Source organism: Hevea brasiliensis, chromosome 10 (genome assembly GCF_030052815.1).
Source record: "Hevea brasiliensis isolate MT/VB/25A 57/8 chromosome 10, ASM3005281v1, whole genome shotgun sequence".
NCBI lineage: Eukaryota > Viridiplantae > Streptophyta > Magnoliopsida > Malpighiales > Euphorbiaceae > Hevea > Hevea brasiliensis.
Genome location: NC_079502.1, coordinates 27689557 through 27716109, shown reverse-complemented (window position 1 = coordinate 27716109; position 26553 = coordinate 27689557). Strand labels below are relative to the sequence as shown.

General features: G+C 33.1%; 1 protein-coding gene across 1 annotated transcript; it reads right to left on the bottom strand.

Moving 5' to 3' along the window:
* Positions 1-313: 313 nt before the first annotated feature.
* Positions 314-1677, bottom strand: LOC110654281 (zinc finger protein CONSTANS-LIKE 2). Its single transcript, XM_021810214.2, has 2 exons — positions 886-1677; positions 314-764 (listed from the first exon to the last, which is right to left on the bottom strand). Exons 1-2 carry the CDS (start codon positions 1414-1416, stop codon positions 576-578), a joined length of 720 nt encoding a protein of 239 aa, XP_021665906.2. The 5' UTR covers positions 1417-1677; the 3' UTR covers positions 314-575.
* Positions 1678-26553: the final 24876 nt, after the last annotated feature.

The window sequence follows — 26553 nt, the reverse complement described above, 5'->3', positions numbered from 1 at the left end:
AAAAAATAAAAAAACTTATACTTGAGATTTTTTTAAAATTTTTTATTTATTAAAATATTAAAAATAATATTATATTGATAAGTAGTAACCCATTAGCCCCTTAGAAACAAATTTTTGAATGCTATTTTTTTTTGTAACTGACTTTGATTGAAAATCAAATATGACACCTCACAAGTTTTGAGAGGTCTCTAATATTGCCAAAATTTATGCTGTCTTTATTTTTAAAGAGATTACACCATTGAAAGAACATAATCAAATAATATATATATATATATATATATATATGCATAACAAATTTCATTATTATACTTAATTAAACAAAAATGGATATCATGTATATATTATTATTTTAATATATATAAAATTAAGAACAAAAGTCCTTGTTACATACGCTATTTTAACAGAAGAAACCTCACTAAATAGTAATTTTAATACATAACTGAATAATGGTCAAACGAAAACTCTACTATAGACATTTGTTAGGAAAGGCCGAGCCAAAATTACCTCAAATCGTTCGGCTAGGATTACATGACGAATCAGCATCGACGGCTTCGGATTCTTCGTTCGATTTCCCGTTACTGCGCCACAGATCCCGAACCGGCCTGAAAGGAGTACTCCGTTTCAGTTCTACGGTCTTTCATAGGCCTCAAGGACAAGGAGTAGTCAACAGAAATGGCTTCTCCGTCACCGCCCCCGCCACTCGCCTGAGTTGTCAACGCTGGTCGACCGTACCTCCGTTGAGAAGAAGAGTGGTTGGCATCGATCTATTGTTTGAATAAAGAACAAAACCACATTCAGTTCAAATGCAACTGTAGAAACCTTTAAAAAAAAAAAGCGCAAAACCAAAATCAAAACTAGAAACTGAAGAAAAGTAAAAGAGCGCACTGCAGAAACCGGAAACGTAGACCGAAGATCTGTAGAACTCTCACGCGTCCGTTTCAAAGATTTCACGTTCACAGATTCACAAAAGACTCTGCGAGTGAATCTACTCACACTCACTTGGCTACTAGAAGCAGAAGAAGAGGAAGAACTGGTGGCCAGAGGCGGCGTTGTAGACGACCACGGAACCACCTGATTATCAGTATCCCCCTCGTTCTCCTCCTTATCGCCGGTGGAAAGATCATCATCGTCCTCAGTGCTTACATCATCATTATTAGCCTCCTCAGATTCTTCTTCTTCTTTACGATTAGCTCCATTTGCACATCTATCACAGATGGAAACAGTGCGGCCAAGTTTAACACCGGTAGCTTTCCAAGGAGTGATAGATTGACAGGTCTGGCAGAGGAGGTTGCGCGTATGTCTAGCGACCAGAAAGTTGGCTCCATGAACTCTAGCATCGCAATCCCAACAGAGGCAGGCCTCGTCCGATTCGCAGTAGCTCCTCGCCGATAACTTGCATAGCTCGCACTTCTTCATTTTTCTCGCCTTCTAAGTTATTTTTTATCTCTAGTTTTCTACAATTAAAATTATAGTATTATTATTATTATTAGTATTATTGTTTTCTACTCCTTTAGCTTTCAGACACTATGTCGGAGTTTTCTTGGAACGCAGAGAGGCAACTGAAAATTAAACTCCTTCACCGCTGCAGACGGTGTATCCGCTTTATATTACGAAAATGGCCAACCTGAGGCTCAACAAAATAAAAGGTGAAGAGGGTAAAATTGTCATTCAGAAAAAAGATGGAGACCTAGCCTTTTGTGTGATAAGACCACAGTAGACGAGGGTTGTGGTGTGGCGAAGTGCCAGGTGTTCGGGCGTGAAGGAGCAATGAGTTTCTGTGGTTTCACAACCGCTCTAGTTGATTTTGCTTCCCGGGTTGGTGCAGGGGATATTTGTGCTGTTTTGAATTTCCATTTTGTGTGGGGCACAGCGGTGACGTGTCATTCGCGTGGCTTGAGAATAGGAACGAGATACCGATTCGCTTACGTGGTTGGATATGAAAAATCGAATACATTAGGTGTACGATGGGTCCCGCGTTTCCCTTCTGATTTCTGCCGAGCCTTTCGGCTGCAAATCGTCTTTACTTACTCTTTAATTTCTCCACTTTAACATGGATAAGATTAAATTTAATAGATATTTTGCGATCGGATCAATTCGAATTTTAAATGGAGTCTTTTAGTATGTGTGCGCCTGCATGACACCTAATATTTTTTGTCTGCATATAATATATTATAAATAAATAAATAATTTTAAATTGGACCACATCTTTTAATATTTAATAAAATAAAATTAATTTCAACTATTTAATGATAATAATATATTTATTAACTGAAACCTAATTCATCGAGTTTTATTTACATAAAAAAATAATTTTATTAATTAATTTAAATTATTTAATTTTGCTTCATTTTATTTTGATGTATTTAAGATACGGATACAGCAAAAGTTAGCTTGGAGTGGGAAATTATAAGGAAGTGGTTACTGGGGGTGGAAACATGGGCCGTTATAAGATGGACATTAACCTTCAGCTCTTGAACATAATGATGAAACTTCCAGTTGATTTCAAGTGAAGACTATAAATTAAGATGGCTTGCAACATTACAAACGCTACCCATTTAATCAATCAATTAAAAGTTTATTTATTCTTTTATCTTCATTTTTTATCTTATTTTTCAACCCTTGCGTAAGTTTTGTAATTACTTTCCAAGCAATTAGCGATATAAACAAGTCAAGTCACCCGTGAGCTACTCAAAATTTAATTCAATAAAAGTCCAGTTTGGTTCAGCTGAACTCAAGTTCAAATTTTATGCTAGTTTAATAAACGAGTTAAATTAAGTTTCATAGTGTTTGAGTTATTAATCCTAATGAGCCGACTTGGCTCGAGATAGTCTCGTTAAATAAGCTCATAAATAACCTCATTTGTAAAAATATTTATATTAATTATTATATTTCATTATATTATAAATATTTATTATTTTATTTATGAATGCTCTAAAAATAATATATTATTTAAAATTATGATATAATTAAAATATAATATATAAAATATATTTATTAAATATAGTTTTTTATAATTTAAATTTAATTTTTTATAAAAATTAATTTTTTTTATATAAGAGTTAATCAAAATTACATAGTTTAAACTTCATGCCTCTAAACCTAAAATTCACTCTGTAAATGAGTTGAAATATTCACAAACTACTCAAAAGTGGATTCGATAAAAAGTTCTGCTTGGCTTGACTTTTTTAGAACTCGTTTTCTAAACGAACCAAGCCTGAACTTATGAATATTCAACTTGAACTTGATATAAATTAAGCTCTCGACTTAAGTTCAAAATAATTTTAACGAACTAAGTCTGAACTTTTCAAAACTCGACTTGGTTCAATTCGTTTACATCCTTACAAGCAATTAATACAAGCTTTCTTTCAATTTTCTTTCCAATTTTTATAGGAGTAGATAAATGCTTTTGCTATGCGCAAATTTAATAGGAATTAATTTTTTATATATATAATTTAAATTTTAATGTTTTATTTTTTATTAAAATTTTATATAATTTAATTATTAAAATATTATTTTTATGTGACTTTAATTTTTATATGTTTTTATGAATCCCAATTGCGATCTGATTAGGTAGTTTTGTGCTACGGCCTGATTGGGATAAAAAGTGAGATCTATAGTGGTAGAGGATGGCATGGCCAATAGGAAATATTTAATATTCTATTCTTTGTGGTAAAGTTGTGAGATATTCAAGAAAAATACTGAAGTTAGGGTTTAAGAGTTCTAAATGATTGTATCTTGCTCTTTTCATCATAGTGAAATTTTTTCTCATATCTTGCCCATGAACGTAAACCTTATTGTCGAACCACGTAAATTTTGTGTTATTCTTTTTTCATCTTTTTATACTGTGTGACTATATGATTATTTGTGCTTTAAATTTATGTGCCTACTTAAAATTTATAGCATGTAACTATAATACTTTCACTTTCATACATTATTTTTAAATTAAACTTATCTAATCCAATTTAGATTTTTAATTAAATTTCAATATTTTTATCACTTTTTGCAATTCATTTTCTGTGAAAAACAAATAAATTAATATATATAATTAAAATATGTCATTACTCCTAAAAATAAATAAATAAAAATATTAAAAAAATAAAAGTGTCAGCATAATAATTGAAGATAAATAGTAAAGATAAATAAAAAAATAAAGATTAAAATTGAAAACTCATCTTTTATATATATATATATACACGCGCGAATAGTTATATTATTATTATTATTATTGGTAGTATTTGACTTTTAATTTTGAATTCAATAGTTTTATCTTAATATTACAGGAAATTAAGAATAGGAATATTTATAGGAAAAACGATGAACAAAAATTCAAATAAATTTAATTCAATCATTAAATAATTTTAATTAAAAAAGTTATACCATTAACTTTTGCATTCAAAATTTGGCCATTCAGCAGTCATAGATTACGAAATAATAATTATAAGTTACAAATCAATAGCCACTAACTATAATTTATTGTTTTATCCTTTTAAATCATACATATAACATTATTTATCAAAGAAACATAAAACATTCATATAATAATATTAAAGCAAAAAAGAAAAAATTAACAAATTATATATATATAAATATCAAAATAACTAAAAACATAAAACTAATAATATTCAATTAATATATGAAAAATAAAATTTTATTTTAATAGTTTATTAATTATATTATAAAAAATATTAAGAAAATAATTAAAAATTAAATATTAATACAAATATAAAAGATGCATAAAATTTTCTAAATAATAACAAAATGTGAAATGATTTATATTAAATATTTGTTAATTTTACTATAAAAAATATGAAAGCAATGTAAAATTAAATATTAATATAAATTTAAATAAAATATTATTAAAAAAGATATAAGGCTTCCTTAGAATGTCAAAAAAGTTTCTCGTATATATAGAATAGATGAATAGATAGATTTTCACTTGTAACTTAGAATGCCACGTACCAAAATCTTGGAAGAGTTTGTTATATATATATATAAGGGAAAATTAGGTACAATAGAGCTTATTCCTTCAATTATCTATTTTAAAAGTCAGTGAGCGCATTAAATTAATACACTTACTAGCTAACATTCGTAAGTTTTAATTTTGATAAATTTTAATAGCCGTTCTTAAATTTTAGAACTTATAATAGAATTATTCTCGAATTTAAAAATATAACATAAAACTTCTTGAATTTTAAAATTTTGTACGATAAAATTCTTTTGACTCCCAATAATTAATTTATAAGTAACACGCTAATAGATAATTTAAAGTGGTGATAATGTGAACAACTGCTATTGTTTTTTGAAGGTAGAGTCTCTCTAATTAATTGTTGTATATCTAATGCTTCATGATACCATACAACTGATATTCTTCAATGGTTAATCTGTGAAGAAAATCATAGTTGATTTTATTACTATTGCATAAAGGAGAGAATTATCACATTTCTGTTATTTTGAATTATATAAATTGGCTATTGAGAATTAGAAAGATTTTATTGTGTAAAATTTTAAATTTCTTAAAATTTTATTTTATATTTTTAAATTCAGAGATAATTCTATTACAACTCCTAAAATATGAAAACAAATCTTAAAATTTATCCATTTTAATTCATAAAAACCGTAGAGAGTCAGAGTTCGTCCACATGAAAAATCTTATCCATTGATGGTTAGCTCAAGGGCGCATTTATGATCCTTCGGCACAAAAATGATGAGAATGGACCTGATGAGTCCATTAAATTGGGGAATTAAAGTTTTTTGAGTCACAATATATATAAAATTTCATTTTTTTAACCCAAATGAAGGGTTAGTTTTTTATATCTTAACACTAATAGGCCTTTCAATTGTTATAAAAAAAAAATTATCAACCAAAAAATTTCATTAATAATGCCTTACAATCTATCAGTAATTGTCATTACCAATGGATTTCCATCTGTAAATAATTCCTTCATTTAGTTAAACATTATCCACAAAATTAAATTCCGTAAATACTTCAGTGACAATAAAAATATTGCTAAATATATATTTATTTGTCATTTCAATAGAATTAACAATGAATTTTTTCCATTGCTAATTTCACAATTTCATCAGTAAGATTAAATCTTTGTAAAAATTTAATGATGAAATGGGTCTGTCAATAATGCCTTTTTTTTATATAATTTACACCTTTTTTTATTAAAACTTTGTGTTTGCAAGCTTAAAACAAAATAATTACAAATTCTTAAAATCATAACATTTATCCAATTACATCCAGGACAATATTATATCCCCTGAAAATCCATTTGAAGTTCAAAACTTAATATATATATATATATATATATATATATATATATATATATATATATATATATATATATATATATATATATATATATATATATATATATATATATACATCAAACCAATTTGGACCGCCTCACTCTAATGTTATGTTTACATTGAGGGATTTGACCTTATAAATTTAGATTTAGACTAAATATATTGTCTGGATATTTTAAATGAAAATGTATTTGAATTTAGTCCAAATTTCATGTATTCATAATAATTTTAAAAACTAAAGATTTCAAATAATTACTTTTATCTTGTAATTTCAAATCCATTCCACTACAATCAAATATATCAATTCTACATGATGCCACAATTTCTAGGTTTTTTCATCGAATTTTTTTTTAAAAAACCAAACAAAAAATTTTTAAATTTACGAAATTAAAATTTTAAATTTTAAAATAAATATTTGCGATTCAAATTTCAAATTTAAATCTTAGAATCCAAACACAACCTAAAATAATTTATTGAGTTCTGAATCACAATTTCTAAACTCTAAAAAATCATGATTTCGTAAGACTCAAAATTTTAAGACACTCAACCACAAAATTCATTGTACAACAAGCTAAAGGATTATCATCATCAAATGGTACACCATGTTTGAGGTCTGAAACATGACTCGAGTGCCTCATCAATCTTTTTTGTCTCTTTTTCAGGTCATAGCCGAGTGCCTCTAGTGGGCTTCCCCTGCCTAGAGGGCTGGGGATGGTTTCTTTCTGACATAGTGACGAGTTTCTCCTCCTCTCTCGATCTAGTTGCATAGTTTTTGGGTTTGTTGTGTTGTTTTGCAAATCCTAAGATTAAATGGTGAGGGGTTTGGAGATGCTTGGTGATTTATTTTCAGGGAAGCTATGGATTGACTCTTTTAGTGTGGGATGCTTCCTAGGGTCCTGTCGTGTTTGGCTTGGTAATTTGGATATGGCTTAGGCAGAGGCTACAACTCAACTTAACTCAACTAAGCCTTTATCCCAAAAATTGTTCGGGTCGGCTATATGGATTCTCTTTCTCTACTTTAAATGATTTTGGGTTAAATCTTTGGAAATGTGCAATGCTTCTAGGTCATGTTGTACTACTCTCTTCTAAGTCAGTTTAGGTCTACCCCTTCTTTTCTTTCTATCCTCTAACCCAATGTGCTCTAAAATAGAAGGCAAATTGGGGATAATTACTGGCATTTGATATTGTGGTTATAGGTGACCCATAGCTAGAAGAGATTGAGAAGCCATGGCCTCTACTATCCTTCTCTCCCATGCCAGAAGCTTTAAGTCCTTCTTCCTGTGGCAGTTTTCTTTCCATTTGTAAGGGTTCGGGTTATCAATGGCTTGTATAGTTTAATGCTGGGGGATGTCTCTTGCCTTTGCAGTTGTTCTTCCTTCTCATGTCTTCTGGTGGACAGCTTTTCCCGATGATGACACTGTACTTCGTTGCTCCCCTAAGTGTCTATTTAGGGTTTGGTAGTCTAGTGTTTGGCTGCTTAGGGTTTTGGGCTTATTCTTGCTGGGCTTGTGTTTGGGTTGTGACTTGTTTGTAATTTTAGGCCTTTAGCCTTGAACTCTGTAGGCTTTCCCGTTGGAATTTAATGCAATGCTATTTGCAATTCAAAAAAATTAAAAAAAATTACCAAGATTAATGACATGTAAAAAGTGGAGAATTTCCCATAACAAATTGCATTTTTCTTGGTTTATTGGCAAAACAAATCCAAACCTTTACAATTGTTGCTGATTATATCCTAAAATTAAATTTTGGACAATTTATACATAACTTTCAAAATTGAAGAATTTTTATACAAATTCCTAAATCTAATTTGGGGATTTTGATTTTTTTTTTTTTTACACCAGGCAATCCAAGAGGCATGCCATATAAGCTTTCTCATTTAATTAAATCCACCTTATCACTGAACCTAACTATGCATAATAACCCTAACCCATTAAATTTACTAAATACCAAATCTACCCTTGTTTACTCATAATTACAGTAGCTAATAACCCTTTCAATTAACTAATCCCTAACTTAAAACCCGTGAACTCCCTTCTATCACACTAGCTAGCAAATTTGGGGGTCTGGTTCTCTTTGAGCTGCACGACCACTTGTTCTTCATCCTCCAGCAGAGAGTTTGATGGCTTCTAACCAAAGTTTATCATCCACAGCTTCTGATGGAAATAGAGTGTATTGTCCCACGCACCATCAAAATGCCCAACTTCTAACAGCATACACAAGGAAAATTCCTAGAAGAAGGCTTTATTATTGTTCTGTAAGGAAGGCATTTTGTTGTGCATTATTGTTTTTCTTTGATGGGTTTAAGTTAAACCTTGTTGTACATGTGTTTGGTTGGGGTGATTTAAAATGGGTAAGTTGTGTTTATGATTTATTATTGTTAATTATTTAAAATTGTCTTGTAGGTGAATAATTGCGAATTTTTTTTCTTGGTTTGATGATGAGCTCAGTCATAAATCCAGAGAGAGGGCTGTGTTTGATGTAATTTTTGACAAGATTGAGTTTTTTGGAAGCAATCCTTGAATTAAAAGAGGAAAATTAGTCTTTTATAGAAATAAATTTAAAGTGTTGCGAAGAGAAGTTGATGCAAAAGAAGAACAAAATCACTAAGTTGATAGAAGCAAGGATAATTCTCATAATGCTCATACAAATAATCTAGAAATTGCAAGCTAAGAAACATGCAAGAGATGCATTTGATGGAAATTTAGGTTTATTTGTATTGTTGCATTGTGCTTGTTTATTTTTGTTGTGATTAGTTATGCGAAGGGAAAGAGTAAGAATTTTATGTATCTAAACTAGTTTGTTTAATGAATGAAAGGTATGTTTTTAGACCAATTTTATTCTTTTGTTTAAATTTGGTATCTAATATATATAGCAAATTTTCCAAAGTAAAGATGGTGTTTGAAAAATCCATGTGCAAAATGTTCAAATATGTAAATGAGGCATAATGCAATAATGCTGCAAATGCAAAGCATAAATTTACAAATATAGTAAAATTATAATTTTGCAAATACACCAAAACAATTTTAGAAATCATTTTATTGCCATTAGTATCTGTGTTTAAACACCACATCCATTAATTAGATACAAGAACATGTCCAAAAAAAAAAACAAGTTCTATTGTTTCACATATCCAAAAGTATTCTTAATACGCAAAAGACACCCTAACACGAGCCTTTACAATATGAAATGGTCAATGGTGGTGGAAATAAAAAAAAGTTTTCACCAGCTCATGGGTTCAAAGTTCTCTTGCCACTGGCTGATCTCTTAACTGTTAACTTGCTCTTGAACCTTAAATCTTCAACATTATTAACTTCTTATGATGCATTAACAAGCCATGTAAGCCAGATCAAAAGACACTAGGGGCTTCAGAAAGCCTACCATAGGCTACTCCGATCACTAAAGATTCTGGCATAATGTTGGTGCTTGAGAATCAACTGGCTATGAAGATTGGCCTTCAAGTATGACTGTAACTCCTTGACTTGCTGTTGCATTTCCTTGAGTTCCTACTGCATGTCCTTTAGATGCTGATGCATTTTCTCTAGCTATTATTGCTTTTCTAGCTTTAACTGCTAAAACTGATGTTGGTTCATGTATAATATTTACTGAAGTTTCACCTGGTATCTATGAGTAACAATAATACAAACAAAAATTAATTGAAAATAGGCTAAGGTGTTTGCATAACAATTACAATTTTAAAAAAAATACAAAGAATATTACCCTTGGATGTATTGCCCCCAGTTGATTTAGATATCATCAATCCAAACCTTGTCTTACCTATTATGGAAATAAACTAAAAATTATTTCCAATTGAGTAAAAATGCAGCACAAATATTGAAAACCAATCTGTTAGTAGTATGCCCTAGAGCATATCATTTAGTATGTATCTTGTATATATTTTTATTAATAAAAGGCATTTCCACTTTTCCGTTTACATAATATATTTATGTGTAATAGAAAAGGTCCATTGATATTTTGTTAGAAATATTATTCTTAAGTTGTTAAGAATATGAGTGACAATATTTCTAGCACGAAGTATCATAAATAGGTTCACAATCGAGGATACTTCATAATAAGGACATGACTTATCCAGAAAGATTGTATTCATGTTTATTTCCAAGTTATTTATATGAGATATAAATAAGATGGAATGGTGAGTCTCATGCCATATAACAAACATGATAGGCACTTATAAATGATAAGTAGGCCGAACCAGTGACACTTATGACAAGCACATGGAGTTTACTCTTGTCAATGTTTTGTCATAAATCATATCAGTGCATATAATCTTTAGACCTGAGATAGCACAGTTATCTTGTATATAGGTAGTTTGAGTTTGATACTTCTTTCATACTTGTACTGTGTATGGGTATATGGGCATGTGTTGGCTCCTACTAGTTATATATGGAGGTAGGTGTTGATCAAGATGGAATCTGTTCCTCTAAGTAAATAGAGATAAAATCCTATGTTCATTTAATTGTTCTTGATGTTTCAAGTTCCTAGCCAGGACAGATAGATTTATTCAGAAAAGAGTTTCTGATGAGAAAATCTTTTTAATCAAGAACTGGAATTAAAAGAGAACATAATATTCATAGCAAATGGAGTTTGACATAAACCATGACTCGGCTTGAGTTGGGATTTTGTATGTGAGAGAGATTCTAGTGCATGGTAACATATGATTATAGGTTCATTTAAGGTAAACCTTATTACTAATTGGGTGGCTATGGCATGCTATGCTAGGTGTTAACCATGGTCTATGAGGTTCATAAAATGATTTAGAGAAATCATTTATGGTAAGAAAGAGTTCTAATGATATTAAGAGTTGATATCATGTCTCATTGCCAATTAGTGATGAGCCTAGTAAGTCATACACATACACAAGTTATCACCTAATTAAATATGATTTAATTAATTAATTAAAGAGTTTAAATTGATTAATTAAATAGGTTTGGTTTGCAATTAGATTGCAAAGTCCCTAGCATGACTTGAAACCAAATCTAGATTGTTGGATGTATAATATAAGTTAAATTTATATTTAAAGTGTTTAAATATGAATTTAATTAATGAGAAATTAATTAATAGAGATTAATTAATTAATTTATATTTGATATAAATTGATTAGAAGAAGAAAATAATTATTTTGGGTTAAGAACTCAAAATTAAGACACAGGGGCATTTTGATCATTTTGCAGTGTGACACGTGGCACCATGAGATGGTGACACATGGCATAACACATAAGCTTGCCAAATGTTTTTTAATCATGTAAGATGATTAAAATCAAGATTAAATATAGGTTTGACACTTGGCACAATGTGATTGGGTCACTTAAACCTAGAGCTAATCAAAGGATGACATGTGGCAAGGGTTTAATGTGTTAACCTAGCTATTTAAGTGTGGTTATGAAAAAAAAAAAACCAGTAGCCTCTCCTCTCCTTTGTCACGCCACTTTGAGGGTTTTCATCTATTCTTCTTCATCTCTCATCAATTCAAAGAGATTAGCCATCAATCTCTTGAATCAAGAACGCTAGAAATTGTTTCTAGTGTCCTATTTACATCTCTAATCTCTTAAAAGGCAGAACTTGAATTTCTAATTAATAGAAAAAGCTTTAGAAGCTGTTCAAGGGCTGCCATAGGTGTTCTTGGTGTGGACAAGCTAGAGGGACAACATCTGGTGTCTTGAAGACGAATCTCAAAGGCGCAGACACGCTGCAGTACATCAAGAGGTTAGTGTAATCGTTCTTGATTTAATCTAGGGTTCTAAAATTAATCTGATTAATTTTAAAATCTTAAATGGCAAATACAGATCCAAAAACATATTAAAAGAGTTTTAATATGTTGTTTATCATTGAAATCAAATAGATAAAAAATAAATCTTGCATGATGCATGTGACCCTAGGTGAAAATTTTTGAATTCAATGGTATAAACTTGTGTTTTTCACACTTCCGTTCCTTCAATTGGTATCAGAGCCACTATATTTGCCATTTAGATTGTTGATTATATGATTTAATTGTGTGATTTGATCATGAGATGATTGATCATTGCTGGTTGCAAAGCAAGGTGGCGGCATACTTGAAAAAAGACCATCAATGGTGCGCATGGTTTGGCTACCATGGGTGGTTCAAGGTTTAGCTTTTAATTCTGCAATTGTTGTATGATCTAAGGCCTATTCTTTGACTAATTAAAGTGTTTAATTAGTAGTTTTTATCACACAATTAAATTATGATTCAAATCAGAATTTTAAAAATTGTTTGAATGTGATTCAAATCTGAATTTTAAAAGTTGTTTGAATATGATTCAAATCTAAATTTTTAAAGTTGTTAGAATCATATTTAAATCTGATTTTTTAAAATTGATTGAATAAAATTCAGATCTGATTTTTTAAAAAATGTTTGAATGTGATTCAAATCTGATTTTTTAAAAAAATGTTTGAATGTGATTCAAATCTGAATTTTTGAAGTTGTTTGAATGTGATTCAAATCTGAATTTTTAAATTTGTTTGAATGAGATTCAAATCTGAATTTTTAAATTTATTTGAATCATATTCAAATCTGGATTTTTAAGTTGAATATGAGATATTCAATTTAATTTAAGTATGTATGTTTTATTTAATTGTTAAATAGTGATATGCATGATGGATGATCATGGACTATAAAAGACCAATGTGATTGGATTTATTTCTTTTATGTTTCTTTGGGATTGTAAATTAATTAATTTATTTTAATTTATTTTGGGCATGTATTATTAAGTTTGTAATAATTTTTGGGTTGTAATTTCATTTATTTAAGTTCTTGTAAATTCGCCTTGGTATGCCAAGGATTACTATGTAATATTGGATTGCAAGAAGTTCAAGGAGGTCAAGAGCATTGGTGGGACCGGTGGGAGGAATTCAAGATCAGGTGTTGATTATGTACTCCTTCAGCAACTCTTGTAAAATGAATGAATGAAATGCACTTAGGAATGCTGATTCAATTCTTGGTGGCTCGAATTGAATCCCTTAGAAAGTCCATGATCATACCATATTTACTGCTTATCTATGAATGCATGAGATGTATGGGAATGTATGCAATTATATGATATATGCATGCTAAATGGATAATGTGCAAAGTGAGACCTTAATAGTAAATAGAATGACCATAAAATCTTCCAAACAAATGATTAAGTTGGAAATGCTATAATTAAAGTAATTATAACATAGGCCCTCCATTGGGGCAATTATTTTAAGAAATTTTAAATAGTTGCATAAGATGCAATTTATTTAAGAGATTTTCTTAAGAATAATTGTTAAGCATGAGATGTTGTAAATATGTAAATGGTTTAGTGGCCAATATTGGATGTACCTGAGGACATTAAAATTATTTGCATAATTACTGGCTCAATGGGATCAACTTAACTAATGCAAGGTAAGTCAATAATGGATGTACCTGAGATTTTGAGCATTAGGGGCTAGGTAAAGGATTGAACCTCACATGAGATGTGATGGGCAAAGAGTTGCTCACTTATAGTTTATTGTAATTCTAATAATGGATGTACCTGAGGATGATCAATAGAATTATAAGAATTCAATCACCCACTAGAAATCCATCCAACTAGGATTTCCGTTTTCTACTTTGGAAGTGTAGGATTCGCTAAGTTAGTGGGAGGACCAATTTGATTAAAAGACCATAATCATTTTGGTTAATTACATGATACATTTACTAATTAATCTGGTTATTTTCTGCAGTTAATTTTCTGATAAAAATGAGCACAAAACAACCACCACCATCCAATATCCTTGCAAGCATACTTGATCACAATAGGTTGGCAGGACCTAATCTGTCTGATTGGCTAAGAAATTTGAAACTTGTCCTGAACCTTGAACATATAGGATATGTTCTAGATTCAAATGTTCCTGGTCCCTTACCTCCAGAGGCCACACAAGAGGAACATGAAACTTTGGACAAGTGGAAGGAGCATGATATGAGAGCTAAGTGTTACATGCTTGCTTCCATGAGTAATGAGTTACAGAAGCAACATGAGAACATGCAGAGTGCGAGTGAGATCCTCCTTCACCTACAAGAGTTATATGGTGAGCAAAGCAGGAATGCTAGGTATGAGATATCTAGACAGCTATTCCGTATGAGGATGTCTGAGGGACAGAATGTTGGGGATCATGTCCACAAGATGATTTGGCTGATTGAGCAGTTGGAACATCTTGACTTCAACATGGATTTCCAACTACAAAAGGATTTGATCCTTCAGTCCCTTCTTGAGTCTTTTGGGAATTTTGTGACAAATTTCCATATGACTAAACAGGAATGCACCTTAGCTGGTTTACTCAACATGCTGGTTATTGCCCAAAAGAATATGCCAAGTAATAAAGGAAAAGAGGTAGCTTTGGTTGCATCTTCTTCTACTGGAAAGTCCAACAAGAAGAAGGGCAATAGGAAAAAGAAACCTCAGATTCCTGGTCCTTCCAAGAAAATAGCTAAACAGAAAAGAAAGACCAAAGCTGACAAAGGCACAGGAAAGTGTTTCCATTGAAAACAGGAAAGTGTTTCCATTGCCAGTAAGAAAATGTTTCCACTGGCCAGAGTATAGCAATCTAAAAGAATGCAATGCCATGGTGAAAACCAACTCAAGTTCAAAATATATTTGGCACTTAAGGTTATGTCATGTTGCAGAAGATAGGATTGCAAAACTGGAGAAAATGGGGATTCTATCCTCATTGGGCTCTGAGCCTACTCCAACTTGTGAATCTTGCCTTCAGGGCAAAATGACTAGATCACCCTTTGTTAGACAAGGGCTAAGAGCTGAAAATATTTTGGAGCTAATACATAGTGATGTATGTGGTCCATTTAAAGAAATGGCTAGAGGGGGTTTTCATTATTTTATTACCTTTACTGATGATAAATCAAGGTTTGGGTATTTGTATTTGATGAAATACAAACATGAATCTTTTGAAAAGTTCAAAGAATTTAAATCTGAAGTAGAAAATCAAACAGGAAAGAATATTAAAGCTCTTCGATCAGATCGTGGAGGTGAATATTTGAGTACTGAATTTGATAAATACTTGAGAGAGCATGGCATTGTTTCTCAGCTGACTCCTCCAGGAACGCCACAGTTGAATAGTGTATCTGAAAGGAGAAATCGTACCCTATTGGATATGGTACATAGTATGATGAGCTATACTGATATGCCAATCTCCTTTTGGGGATTTGCATTAGAATCAGCTTTGTATATTCTGAATAGGATTCCATCAAAATCAGTTTCTTCCACACCTTATGAGATATGGCATGGAAGAAAACCAAGTCTTAAGCATGTTAAGATTTGGGGTTGTCCAGCTTATATCAAAAAGCTGAACACTGATAAAGTGGAGACCAGATCAGAAAAATGTCGATTTGTTGGATATCCAAAAGATAGTTTTGGATATTATTTTTATTTGCCTACTTCACAAAAGGTTGTGATAAGTAGAGATGCCACATTTCTTGAACAACAGTTTGTTCAAGAAGGAGGCAAAGGAAGGCAAATAGAGTTAGAATTGGAGAATTCGACCAACCAATGCATCGGATGGATATAGATCCATCTAGTCAACCAATACCCGTTGATGAAACATCTACACTGTTCCTCGTAGAACAACCGTGGTATCTCACCCACTGAGATATGGTTTTCTTCATGAAGAAGAACAAGAGTTGTCTACTCATGAAGAAGTAGATCATGGAGATGATCCACTTACCTATGAAGAAGCTATATCGGATATAGACTCTTCAAAATGGATTGATGCTATGAAATCGAGATTGATTCCATGTATAAGAATGAAGTTTGGGATCTTGTTGACCCACTGAAGGTATTATACCTATAGGGAACAAATGGGTTTTCAAGAAGAAAATTGGTTACGATGGAAAGGTAGAGACCTATAAGGCAAGGCTAGTAGCGAAAGGGTTTCGCCAAAGGCAAGGAATCGACTATGAGGAGACTTTCTGCTTTGTTCCATGCTTAAATCAATTAGGATTTTATTAGCAATAGCTGCATACTATGATTATGAGATTTGGCGGATGGATGTCAAAGCGACTTTTCTCAATGGATACATTGAAGAAAACATTTTCATGGAACAACCTAGGGGATTTGAATCCCAAGATGGTTCCAAGGTATGCAAGCTAAAGCGATCCATTTATGGGTTGAAACAAGCTTCGAGGAGTTGGAACATTCGTTTTGATGAAGCCATTATATCCTTTGGTTTTATAAAAAATGAGGATGAGCCATGTGTATATAAGAAGGTTAGTGACAGTGCTATCACTTTCCTTGTCTTATATGTGGATGACATACTGTTGATGGGTAATGACACAGGTATGTTGACGACTATAAAGGTATGGTTGTCAAATACATTCTCCATGAAAGACTTAGGGGAGGTAACCTATATTCTTGGGATTCGCATCTATAGAGATAGAGTGAAAAGAATAATTGGTTTATCCCAAAGTCTATACTTGGAAAAGGTGTTAAAGAGGTTTAACATGCTTGATTCCAAGAGAGGATTGTTACCAGTGAGACATGGTATCCATCTTTCTAAAGAGATGTCTCCAAAGACACCTGAAGAAAGAGATAAGATGGCCAGGATTCCATATGCTTCGACTATTGGAAGTTTAATGTATGCAATGTTGTGTACTAGGCCGGATATCGCATATGCTGTTAGTTTGACTAGCAGGTATCAATCCAATCCAGTTTGGAACATCGATAGTCACAAGAATATTCTTAAGTACTTGAGAAGAACTAAGGATTTATTCTTGATTTATGGAGGTGGAGACTTGCAATTGGATGGTTATACTGATTCTGATTTCCAATCAGATATCGATGATAGAAAGTCTACCTCTGGATATGTGTTCATTTGTAATGGAGGTGCGGTTGGAAGAGTTCCAAACAGAGCACGATTGCAGATTCCACTACGTGCCGAGTATATTATCGCATCGATGCCGCAAAGGAAGTCGTTTGGATAAAGAAGTTCGTGATGTAACTTACAGAGGTCCTTCCATTGATTCAAATTGTAACACCCCGAGTTCGGTGAGTGCGCTCATTGCTCCGGTGACTGATCTTTGTCGCATAGCTAGGATGCCTAGAACCACACTTTGATATGAGGAAGGAGACATAAATAATGAAATACAAGAAAAGAAAATACAAGAAAAACAAAGGAAAAATCATAGCAAAGAAATGTAACCAAGTTAAGCGAGCCGAAAACCCTAGCGATGGTGATCAGACCAGAAGCCACGGCGTGGACCGTTGACTAGCTGGATCATGGGAACCCTGGAAAACATTTTTAGGACTTAAATAGAACCTTATTGAAGAATAAATATCATTAGAAAGATCAAAGAAAAATTAAATAATTAGTACAAAAAAAAGTGAGAAATCGAAAAATAGACAAAACCCGGTATTACCACCGAAAAATCGGGAATGCAACCCGAACAGGGGCATTATGGTCATTTGACATCCCGAATTGTCTTTTGACCTAAATTTTCATTAAAAATAAATAATATTACACTTAGAAAATAAAATGAAAAATTAAATTGAGGGTACCTAATACAAATAGCCAAAATGGAGTGAAAAATGTGTAAATAAAACATGTAAGCTTATTATATAGTTAAAATTGAGTGAGTGGGCCACTAAAGGAATATAATAAACACATAATGGGGCAGGTGTAAGTCCACTATATCCAGCAGAATGTTCATCTTCCTCACTCCCTTAACTTAGACAAATTGAAGAGAGAAAATCTCCATGGGCGTTTTGCATGAGCTCTCTTAACTTCTCCCATTTCAACTCCAATCCCTTAAGTAGCTTCATGAAAGTTTGTCTACTCATCACAAGGAAGAGTTTGATACCAAAATTGAGAAGTTTAAGCAAGGTTTAACAAGCTCCAACATTAAGGTAAGTTAGTATTTTTGAAGATAGCTTTGTTAAATTTTGTGTGCATGTTATGGGTGTTGGAATTGTGAAGAAAATTTTTGAGTTTGAAGAGTTATTGTTGTGTTCATTTTGGATAGCCATGGAGTCATGTAATTGATGAAATAATTGTGCATATATTTGATGAGAAATGGTGTTGATCATGATGATTTAATAACCTAGTGAATTACTTCACATGTATATGGTGAATTTTGCACTTGGAATGGGATTTAATGAATTGTAGGACACTTTGATGTTGAAGGACAATTTCAGCAGCCTTGATACTCTTGGATAAGTGTATGTGTTCATGAAGATATGGGCAGAATTGTGGCATTAAGGATTGAAGGATATGTGTATGAAATTGTTGTGTAAAGTGTATGTAAAAACTAGTGATGTTTATGTGTATGTGTAATGGTATTTGAACTTTGGGAATTAGAGTTATATTGGGTGTGTTGAGGATAATTGTAATCTGCCCAAAGTGATGTTAATGTAAAGTAATATATAGTTTTGGTAATGTACCAAAACAGATTTGGTAGGGAAGTAAACATATTGCAAGGTAAATGTGTGTAATTGATGTGTGTTAAGCAAAGTAACTAAGGGCGGTGTATATTTTAGCCAATAAGTTTAAATGTGTAACCTCAATTGGTATGAGACCAATTGGAGGTGAAACTAGGCACAAAATGTGCCAACTTTCATTGAGAAAACATACCAAAATTCTGCTTGCAAGGTGACCTAAGAAAATGACCAATTCGGATTAGGTGCAATTAGGACCTGAAAAATGACCAATTGGGCAGCAGTGAGTGTTTAGGCCATAACTCACTCAAAACAGGTCCAATTGACCTGAAATTTTAACCATGAATAGTTAAGACCCATACCTACAAGTCTTATGAAGACACCAAAGCCCAGAAATGACCATAAGCAAGTCAAAAAGCTTGTACAAATTCGGGTCCAAAAACTGGCCGAACCAAAGTTGACCAAATTGACCTAAAAATGACCTAATTTGATACCATTTGACCAGCAATAGTATAATGACCATAACTTGGTCTACTTAACTCGGAATGACCTAAAATTTTGCACCGTGGTCCATAAGACATAGATCTACAAGTTTGTAGTTTTGACCAAAACTCGAAAACCGAGGGAACTAGGCCGTCCGGCTAGGTCAAACTAGTATTCCGAAATCCAGCAAGTTGCATTAAAATGCACTAAACAAGGAAACGAGTTTGGTAACACGTACCAACCCTAAAACCCTATCGAATATGACATATTAATGACACTAAGGCCTAATTTACCTAGAACACGTCGAGGGTCGGTATATTAGGTGATTAAGCAAATAAAGGTATTCAGTGAATTGTTTATCGAACATTATCGTTAGAGGCAAATTAAATTAGCACTGAAACACTTCAAATTGTGTTTCTCAGTTAACAAGAACTCAGCGAAAGGGAAGGAAACACTGAGTCCAGACCAGGGAGACAGTCATCAGAGGTTTGTGCACAACAACTATTTCTTTTGAATTTTTCAATTGAAATAAATATTGACTATTTGTATATTATTGTTTTAAATTGTGGAAATGAGTTTGATGGACACTTACTGATTGAAAAATATTGTAAATGATTTGAAACTGTGAGAAATTGTTTGAATGATATTGATGGATACTCATTGCTTAAAAAGCATTGTAAATGGTTTGAAATTGTGGAAAAATTGGTTTAGTGTGATTTGTGAAAATTGAAGTTAATTATGAATTGTGTTGCCATTTTGTGAATGAAATTATGACTTGGGAAATTTATTGGATTCTCACGAATCATTTGAATAAAATGTTTGGAATTGATTTTGTGTTCACACTTAGCATGACAGTATCGTATCATTCCTTTTCCATTTATGGGGTTGTGATCGTTTATTTTTCTTCTCCATTTATGGAGTCGTGATCGTTTATTTTTCTCCCTCTCTGGTTTACCAGTTGAGGTGATCGGATGAGTACTCATTATATAGCTAGCTCCCTTCCTCATTGATTTCGATTAGTGGGGTTGTGATTGCTTTGTCGTGGTGTACAACGCGGCATTGATCGGAAATTTGTGTCATGGCTTAAGTTGTGAATGAATTGGCAACACTGTATTATTAAATTATTTGACTAAATTGTGTTATTATGCGATTTGATAATTTGTGAAATGGAGTTTAAATTCTTATTGACATTTACTGTCTTTTGAATTTAACTATGTTTCGATTACTGAGATTTAATGTGATATTGTGTTAAATTCTTTATGACATTTATTGTCTTGAATTTAATTATGGTTTTACGTATCCATCATTTATTTGAATTATGAATTGCGATTTAAACTTGTATTTGGTTAATGTTGTGCACCACTGAGACATTGTCTCAAATGATAGCTTTTATTGTCGTAGGTAGAGAGATGCATGTGGCAGACTAGGTTGCTAATACCGTCAGCAAGAGATTTTTGGGTATAGTGAGTATACCACATTTGGCATTTTGTACTGTAATGTATATTCACTGTATGTATATTTTATTGTTGGTTTGAGCAATTGTAAATTCAAATTGTACCTTGAAGTTGTAAAATAATTATGAGTGGTTTTGGCTTGTACAAATTGTATTATATTTCTCATATCTCAACCTTTGAAAAATCACTATAGAATTGAGTTGATAAATTGTTGTGTTGAGAAATGTGTTGGAGTTGAGATTTGAAAATATATTGAAGTGCTTTTTACAGATTTTTTTGAAGAACTGTTTTATCTAAAATACAGATGGCACTTTGCCAAAATTTTTACGGGAATTCCAAATAAACCAAATGAGTTAGTTGTTTCACTTCAGTTCACCAAAGTTTTTAATACCTGTAAATAGTGCTCACCACTGTAAAAGAAGTAAGAAAAGTTTTTAAAATCCCTTGTAGTGTATTTAATGGGTTATCAGTAGACGGAGTTGGTAATTCATTAGGTATACTATGGGATCATGTTATGCCTTACAGAGGGGTAGGGTGTGACATGTTTTAGTGGTATCAGAGCAAAGTTTTTAAATTCTGTTTTCACCTGTTAATTGAATGTTCTTTCTTCATAGTACAACTGCTCAATATCATTGTTTGATACATACAGTACATTACAGTATAAATATGCACTAACGAGAGTAAAAATCCTTGTGTTATTTTTTCAGGAGATCTTAAATCCTCGCATTGACTATGGAAGAGGGTGATCATTCAGTCGATCAGTCTATAGAGGCTGAGGTGCAAGGGGATGCCCCAGCTGTACATAATGTCAGTGGTTCAAGAAGACTACTGTAATACCGCAGCTTCTGCTCGATTCGCTCGTGAGATGGTCGCAATGTTCTAACAAATGGCTGGTAATGTGCCTACTCAAGTCCCAATACAGACACCAGTGGTACAACCACAGTCTCCTACGAGGCAGTATGACAAATTGATGAAGTATGGGGCTATAGAGTTCAAGGGGACAGTAGATCCTCTAGAGGCTGAACAGTGGTTAGAAAGGATGGATAGGGTATTCAAGAAACTGCACTGCACAGAGGAGCTTAGATTTGAATACTCAGTATCTTTGCTACAGGGGGATGCTTATGACTAGTGGAAAACCATTCCCCACAGTCTGGTAGAACCTGCAGTGCTAACATGGAATGACTTCCTCAGGGAATTCAGACAGAAATATGTCCCTGATGCTTATGTAGACCAGAAGCTACAAGAATTCCTAAGTTTGAAACAGGGAAGCAAATTAGTGGCTGAGTATGAAAGAGAATTTTCCCGCCTTAGCCATTATGCAGTGAGTCTACTCTCTACCAGCAGGGAGAGATGCAAGAGATTTGAAACTGGTTTGAAGCCCAGTATTAGAGTACAAGTGATTGGCTTCAAACACACTAACTTCTCTGAACTTATTTCTCAAGCCCTAGAGTTGGAAAGAATTGAGTTTGAGACTGCTCCTGAGAAAAAGAGATCAGAGAAGACAGAGAAAGAGGGAAAATCTGTAGAACAGAGTTCCAGTGGTCCCACTGGAAAGAGGAAGAACTATGAAAGACACAGCAGAGGTGGCAAGAAGTCTGGTAGGGGAAAACATTCAGGACAGAAACCTTCTCTATCTAGTCAGCAGAGTACCGGAGGTTCCTACCATTCCCGCCAATATGAAAATTGTGGAAGATATCATGGTGGGATATGCTATAAGGCTATTGGAGCCTGTTATAACTGTGGAGGCACAGGACACTTTGCCAAGGACTGCACCAGTAGTCGCAGAGTTGGACCACCTCCTACTACTGCAGAAGGGTCAGTTCAAAGCCCTGTCACTAGAACCTCACAACCACCTAGCAGAGGTAGAGGCAGGGGTAGAGGTAGCCCAGCAGGCAGCCAAGGCACAGTGAAACATTCAGAGCAACACAGTGCTCCGGTCAGAGTCTATGCGATGAGACAGAGGGAAGAGGTCGAGACATCTGATGTTGTGGCTGGTACCTTCTCAACTTTTAACCAAGATGTGTTTGTGTTATTTGATCCGGGTTCTACCCATTCTTATGTGTGTGCTAGCATCATTGATTGCATTGCGGTTCCATGTACAAAAATGAACTTTGAGGTGCTAGTAACAAGTCCGCTAGGACAGGAGGTCAGGGAAATAAATTTTGATGCATTAGTGATTAGTCCTTTAGGATAAGGATTGTGATAATAAGTGAAATTAGTTTAGGAAGAGTTTATCAACGAAAAGTATTTCCTGACACACTATAAATTATAAAGCTAATTGGCGAGCCTACTTAATGTAAGGCAAGAGGACGTAAAAGTAAGTTACAGAAATAGAATTGCTCTAGATGAAGGCAGAGATGTTACTGTTAGTAATTGTTAATGGATATTGTAATCAGAATAAGTTCGGATATCAGTGAATTCGAAAAGGATAAAAGATAGGAAAGTTTGATCTATTAAGTAAGCTACAGATTTCAGTACTAACTTGAGATTATTGTGTAGAGCTACGTACTACCCGATAGTATATCTAGATGAGAATAGTTGCCAACGGCATCTGTTTTGGTATAGTTATGCCAGGACAGAATTTAATTGTTAGAAATAAGTTTGAAAATCCTACTTAGGGATCCAAAACTTAAAAGTTAGAATATCGAAAGGTTATAGTTCAGTACAAAAAGAAGTTATAGAATATTGACAGATAAAAAGAGTTATGGAAGTAGAAATTTGAACGGTTGATTCATATATAACAAAGAAATATTACGAATGTGAGGAAGACTATGGATTAGAATGGTCAGAGGACCCATGACTGATGAATGATTCTAACATGACCTCAAGGGTCATTCAGGAAGCAACGTGAAGCGAAATATTAGACAGCATAATAGTAAGAGGAGATTGGTGTTATCCAAACAAATTAAACATTGTATTAGATTGTTAAAAGACTTATACAAATTTGAGAAAAAGAAGATTATATGATCGTATAGAAAGGAGAAAATAAACGTATGACTATTGTAAGATGGCTATTGGGTAAAATTTCGAGACAAAATTTATTTAGGGGGGGGGGGAGAATTGTAACACCCCTGAGTTCGGTAGTGCGTTCTGCTGTTCCGGTGACCAGTGCTGTCCAGACAGCTAGGATGCCTAGAACCACACTTTGATATGAGGGAGGAGACATAAATAATGAAATACAAGAAAAGAAAATACAAGAAAAACAAAGGAAAAATCATAGCAAAGAAATGTAACCAAGTTAAGCGAGCCGAAAACCCTAGCGATGGGTGACCGCACCAGGAAGCCACGGCGTGGACCGTTGACTAGCCCTGGACTGCGGGGAACCCTGGAAAACATTTTTAGGACTTAAATAGAACCTTATTGAAGAATAAATATCATTAGAAAGATCAAAGAAAAATTAAATAATTAGTACAAAGAAAAGTGAGAAATCGAAAAACAGACAAAACCCGGTATTACCGAAAAATCGGGAATGCAACCCGAACAGGGGCATTATGGTCATTTGACATCCCGAATTGTCTTTTGACCTAAATGTCCATTAAAAATAAATAATATTACACTTAGAAAATAAAATGAAAAATTAAATTGAGGGTACCTAATACAAATAGCCAAAATGGAGTGAAAAATGTGTAAATAAAACATGTAAGCTTATTATATAGTTAAAATTGAGTGAGTGGGCCACTAAAGGAATATAATAAACACATAATGGGGCAGGTGTAAGTCCACTATATCCAGCAGAATGTTCATCTTCCTCACTCCCTTAACTTAGACAAATTGAAGAGAAAGAAAATCTCCATGGGCGTTTTGCATGAGCTCTCTTAACTTCTCCCATTTCAACTCCAATCCCTTAAGTAGCTTCATGAAAGTTTGTCTACTCATCACAAGGAAGAGTTTGATACCAAAATTGAGAAGTTTAAGCAAGGTTTAACAAGCTCCAACCATAAGGTAAGTTAGTATTTTTGAAGGTAGCTTTGTTAAATTTTGTGTGCATGTTATGGGTGTTGGAATTGTGAAGAAAATTTTTGAGTTTGAAGAGTTATTGTTGTGTTCATTTTGGATAGCCATGGAGTCATGTAATTGATGAAATAATTGTGCATATATTTGATGAGAAATGGTGTTGATCATGATGATTTAATAACCTAGTGAATTACTTCACATGTATATGGTGAATTTTGCACTTGGAATGGGATTTAATGAATTGTAGGACACTTTGATGTTGAAGGACAATTTCGGCAGCCTTGATACTCTTGGATAAGTGTATGTGTTCATGAAGATATGGGCAGAATTGTGGCATTAAGGATTGAAGGATATGTGTATGAAATTGTTGTGTAAAGTGTATGTAAAAACTAGTGATGTTTATGTGTATGTGTAATGGTATTTGAACTTTGGGAATTAGAGTTATATTGGGTGTGTTGAGGATAATTGTAATCTGCCCAAAGTGATGTTAATGTAAAGTAATATATAGTTTTGGTAATGTACCAAAACAGATTTGGTAGGGAAGTAAACATATTGCAAGGTAAATGTGTGTAATTGATGTGTGTTAAGCAAAGTAACTAAGGGCGGTGTATATTTTAGCCAATAAGTTTAAATGTGTAACCTCAATTGGTATGAGACCAATTGGAGGTGAAACTAGGCACAAAATGTGCCAACTTTCATTGAGAAAACATACCAAAATTCTGCTTGCAAGGTGACCTAAGAAAATGACCAATTCGGATTAGGTGCAATTAGGACCTGAAAAATGACCAATTGGGCAGCAGTGAGTGTTTAGGCCATAACTCACTCAAAACAGGTCCAATTGACCTGAAATTTTAACCATGAATAGTTAAGACCTATACCTACAAGTCTTATGAAGACACCAAAGCCCAGAAATGACCATAAGCAAGTCAAAAAGTTTGTACAAATTCGGGTCCAAAAACTGGCCGAACCAAAGTTGACCAAATTGACCTAAAAATGACCTAATTTGATACCATTTGACCAGCAATAGTATAATGACCATAACTTGGTCTACTTAACTCGGAATGACCTAAAATTTTGCACCGCGGTCCATAAGACATAGATCTACAAGTTTGTAGTTTTGACCGAAACTCGAAAACCGAGGGAACTAGGCCGTCCGGCTAGGTCAAACTAGTATTCCGAAATCCAGCAAGTTGCATTAAAATGCACTAAACAAGGAAACGAGTTTGGTAACACGTACCAACCCTAAAACCCTATCGAATATGACATATTAATGACACTAAGACCTAATTTACCTAGAACACATCGAGGGTCGGTATATTAGGTGATTAAGCAAATACAGGTATTCAGTGAATTGTTTATCGAACATTATCGTTAGAGGCAAATTAAATTAGCACTGAAACACTTCAAATTGTGTTTCTCAGTTAACAAGAACTCAGCGAAAGGGAAGGAAACACTGAGTCCAGACCAGGGAGACAGTCATCAGAGGTTTGTGCACAACAACTATTTCTTTTGAATTTTTCAATTGAAATAAATATTGACTATTTGTATATTATTGTTTTAAATTGTGGAAATGAGTTTGATGGACACTTATTGATTGAAAAATATTGTAAATGATTTGAAACTGTGAGAAATTGTTTGAATGATATTGATGGATACTCATTGCTTAAAAAGCATTGAAAATGGTTTGAAATTGTGGAAAAATTGGTTTAGTGTGATTTGTGAAAATTGAAGTTAATTATGAATTGTGTTGCCATTTTGTGAATGAAATTATGACTTGAGAAATTTATTGGATTCTCACGAATCATTTGAATAAAATGTTTGGAATTGATTTTGTGTTCACACTTAGCATGACAGTATCGTATCATTCCTTCTCCATTTATGGGGTTGTGATCGTTTATTTTCCTTCTCCATTTATGGAGTCGTGATCGTTTATT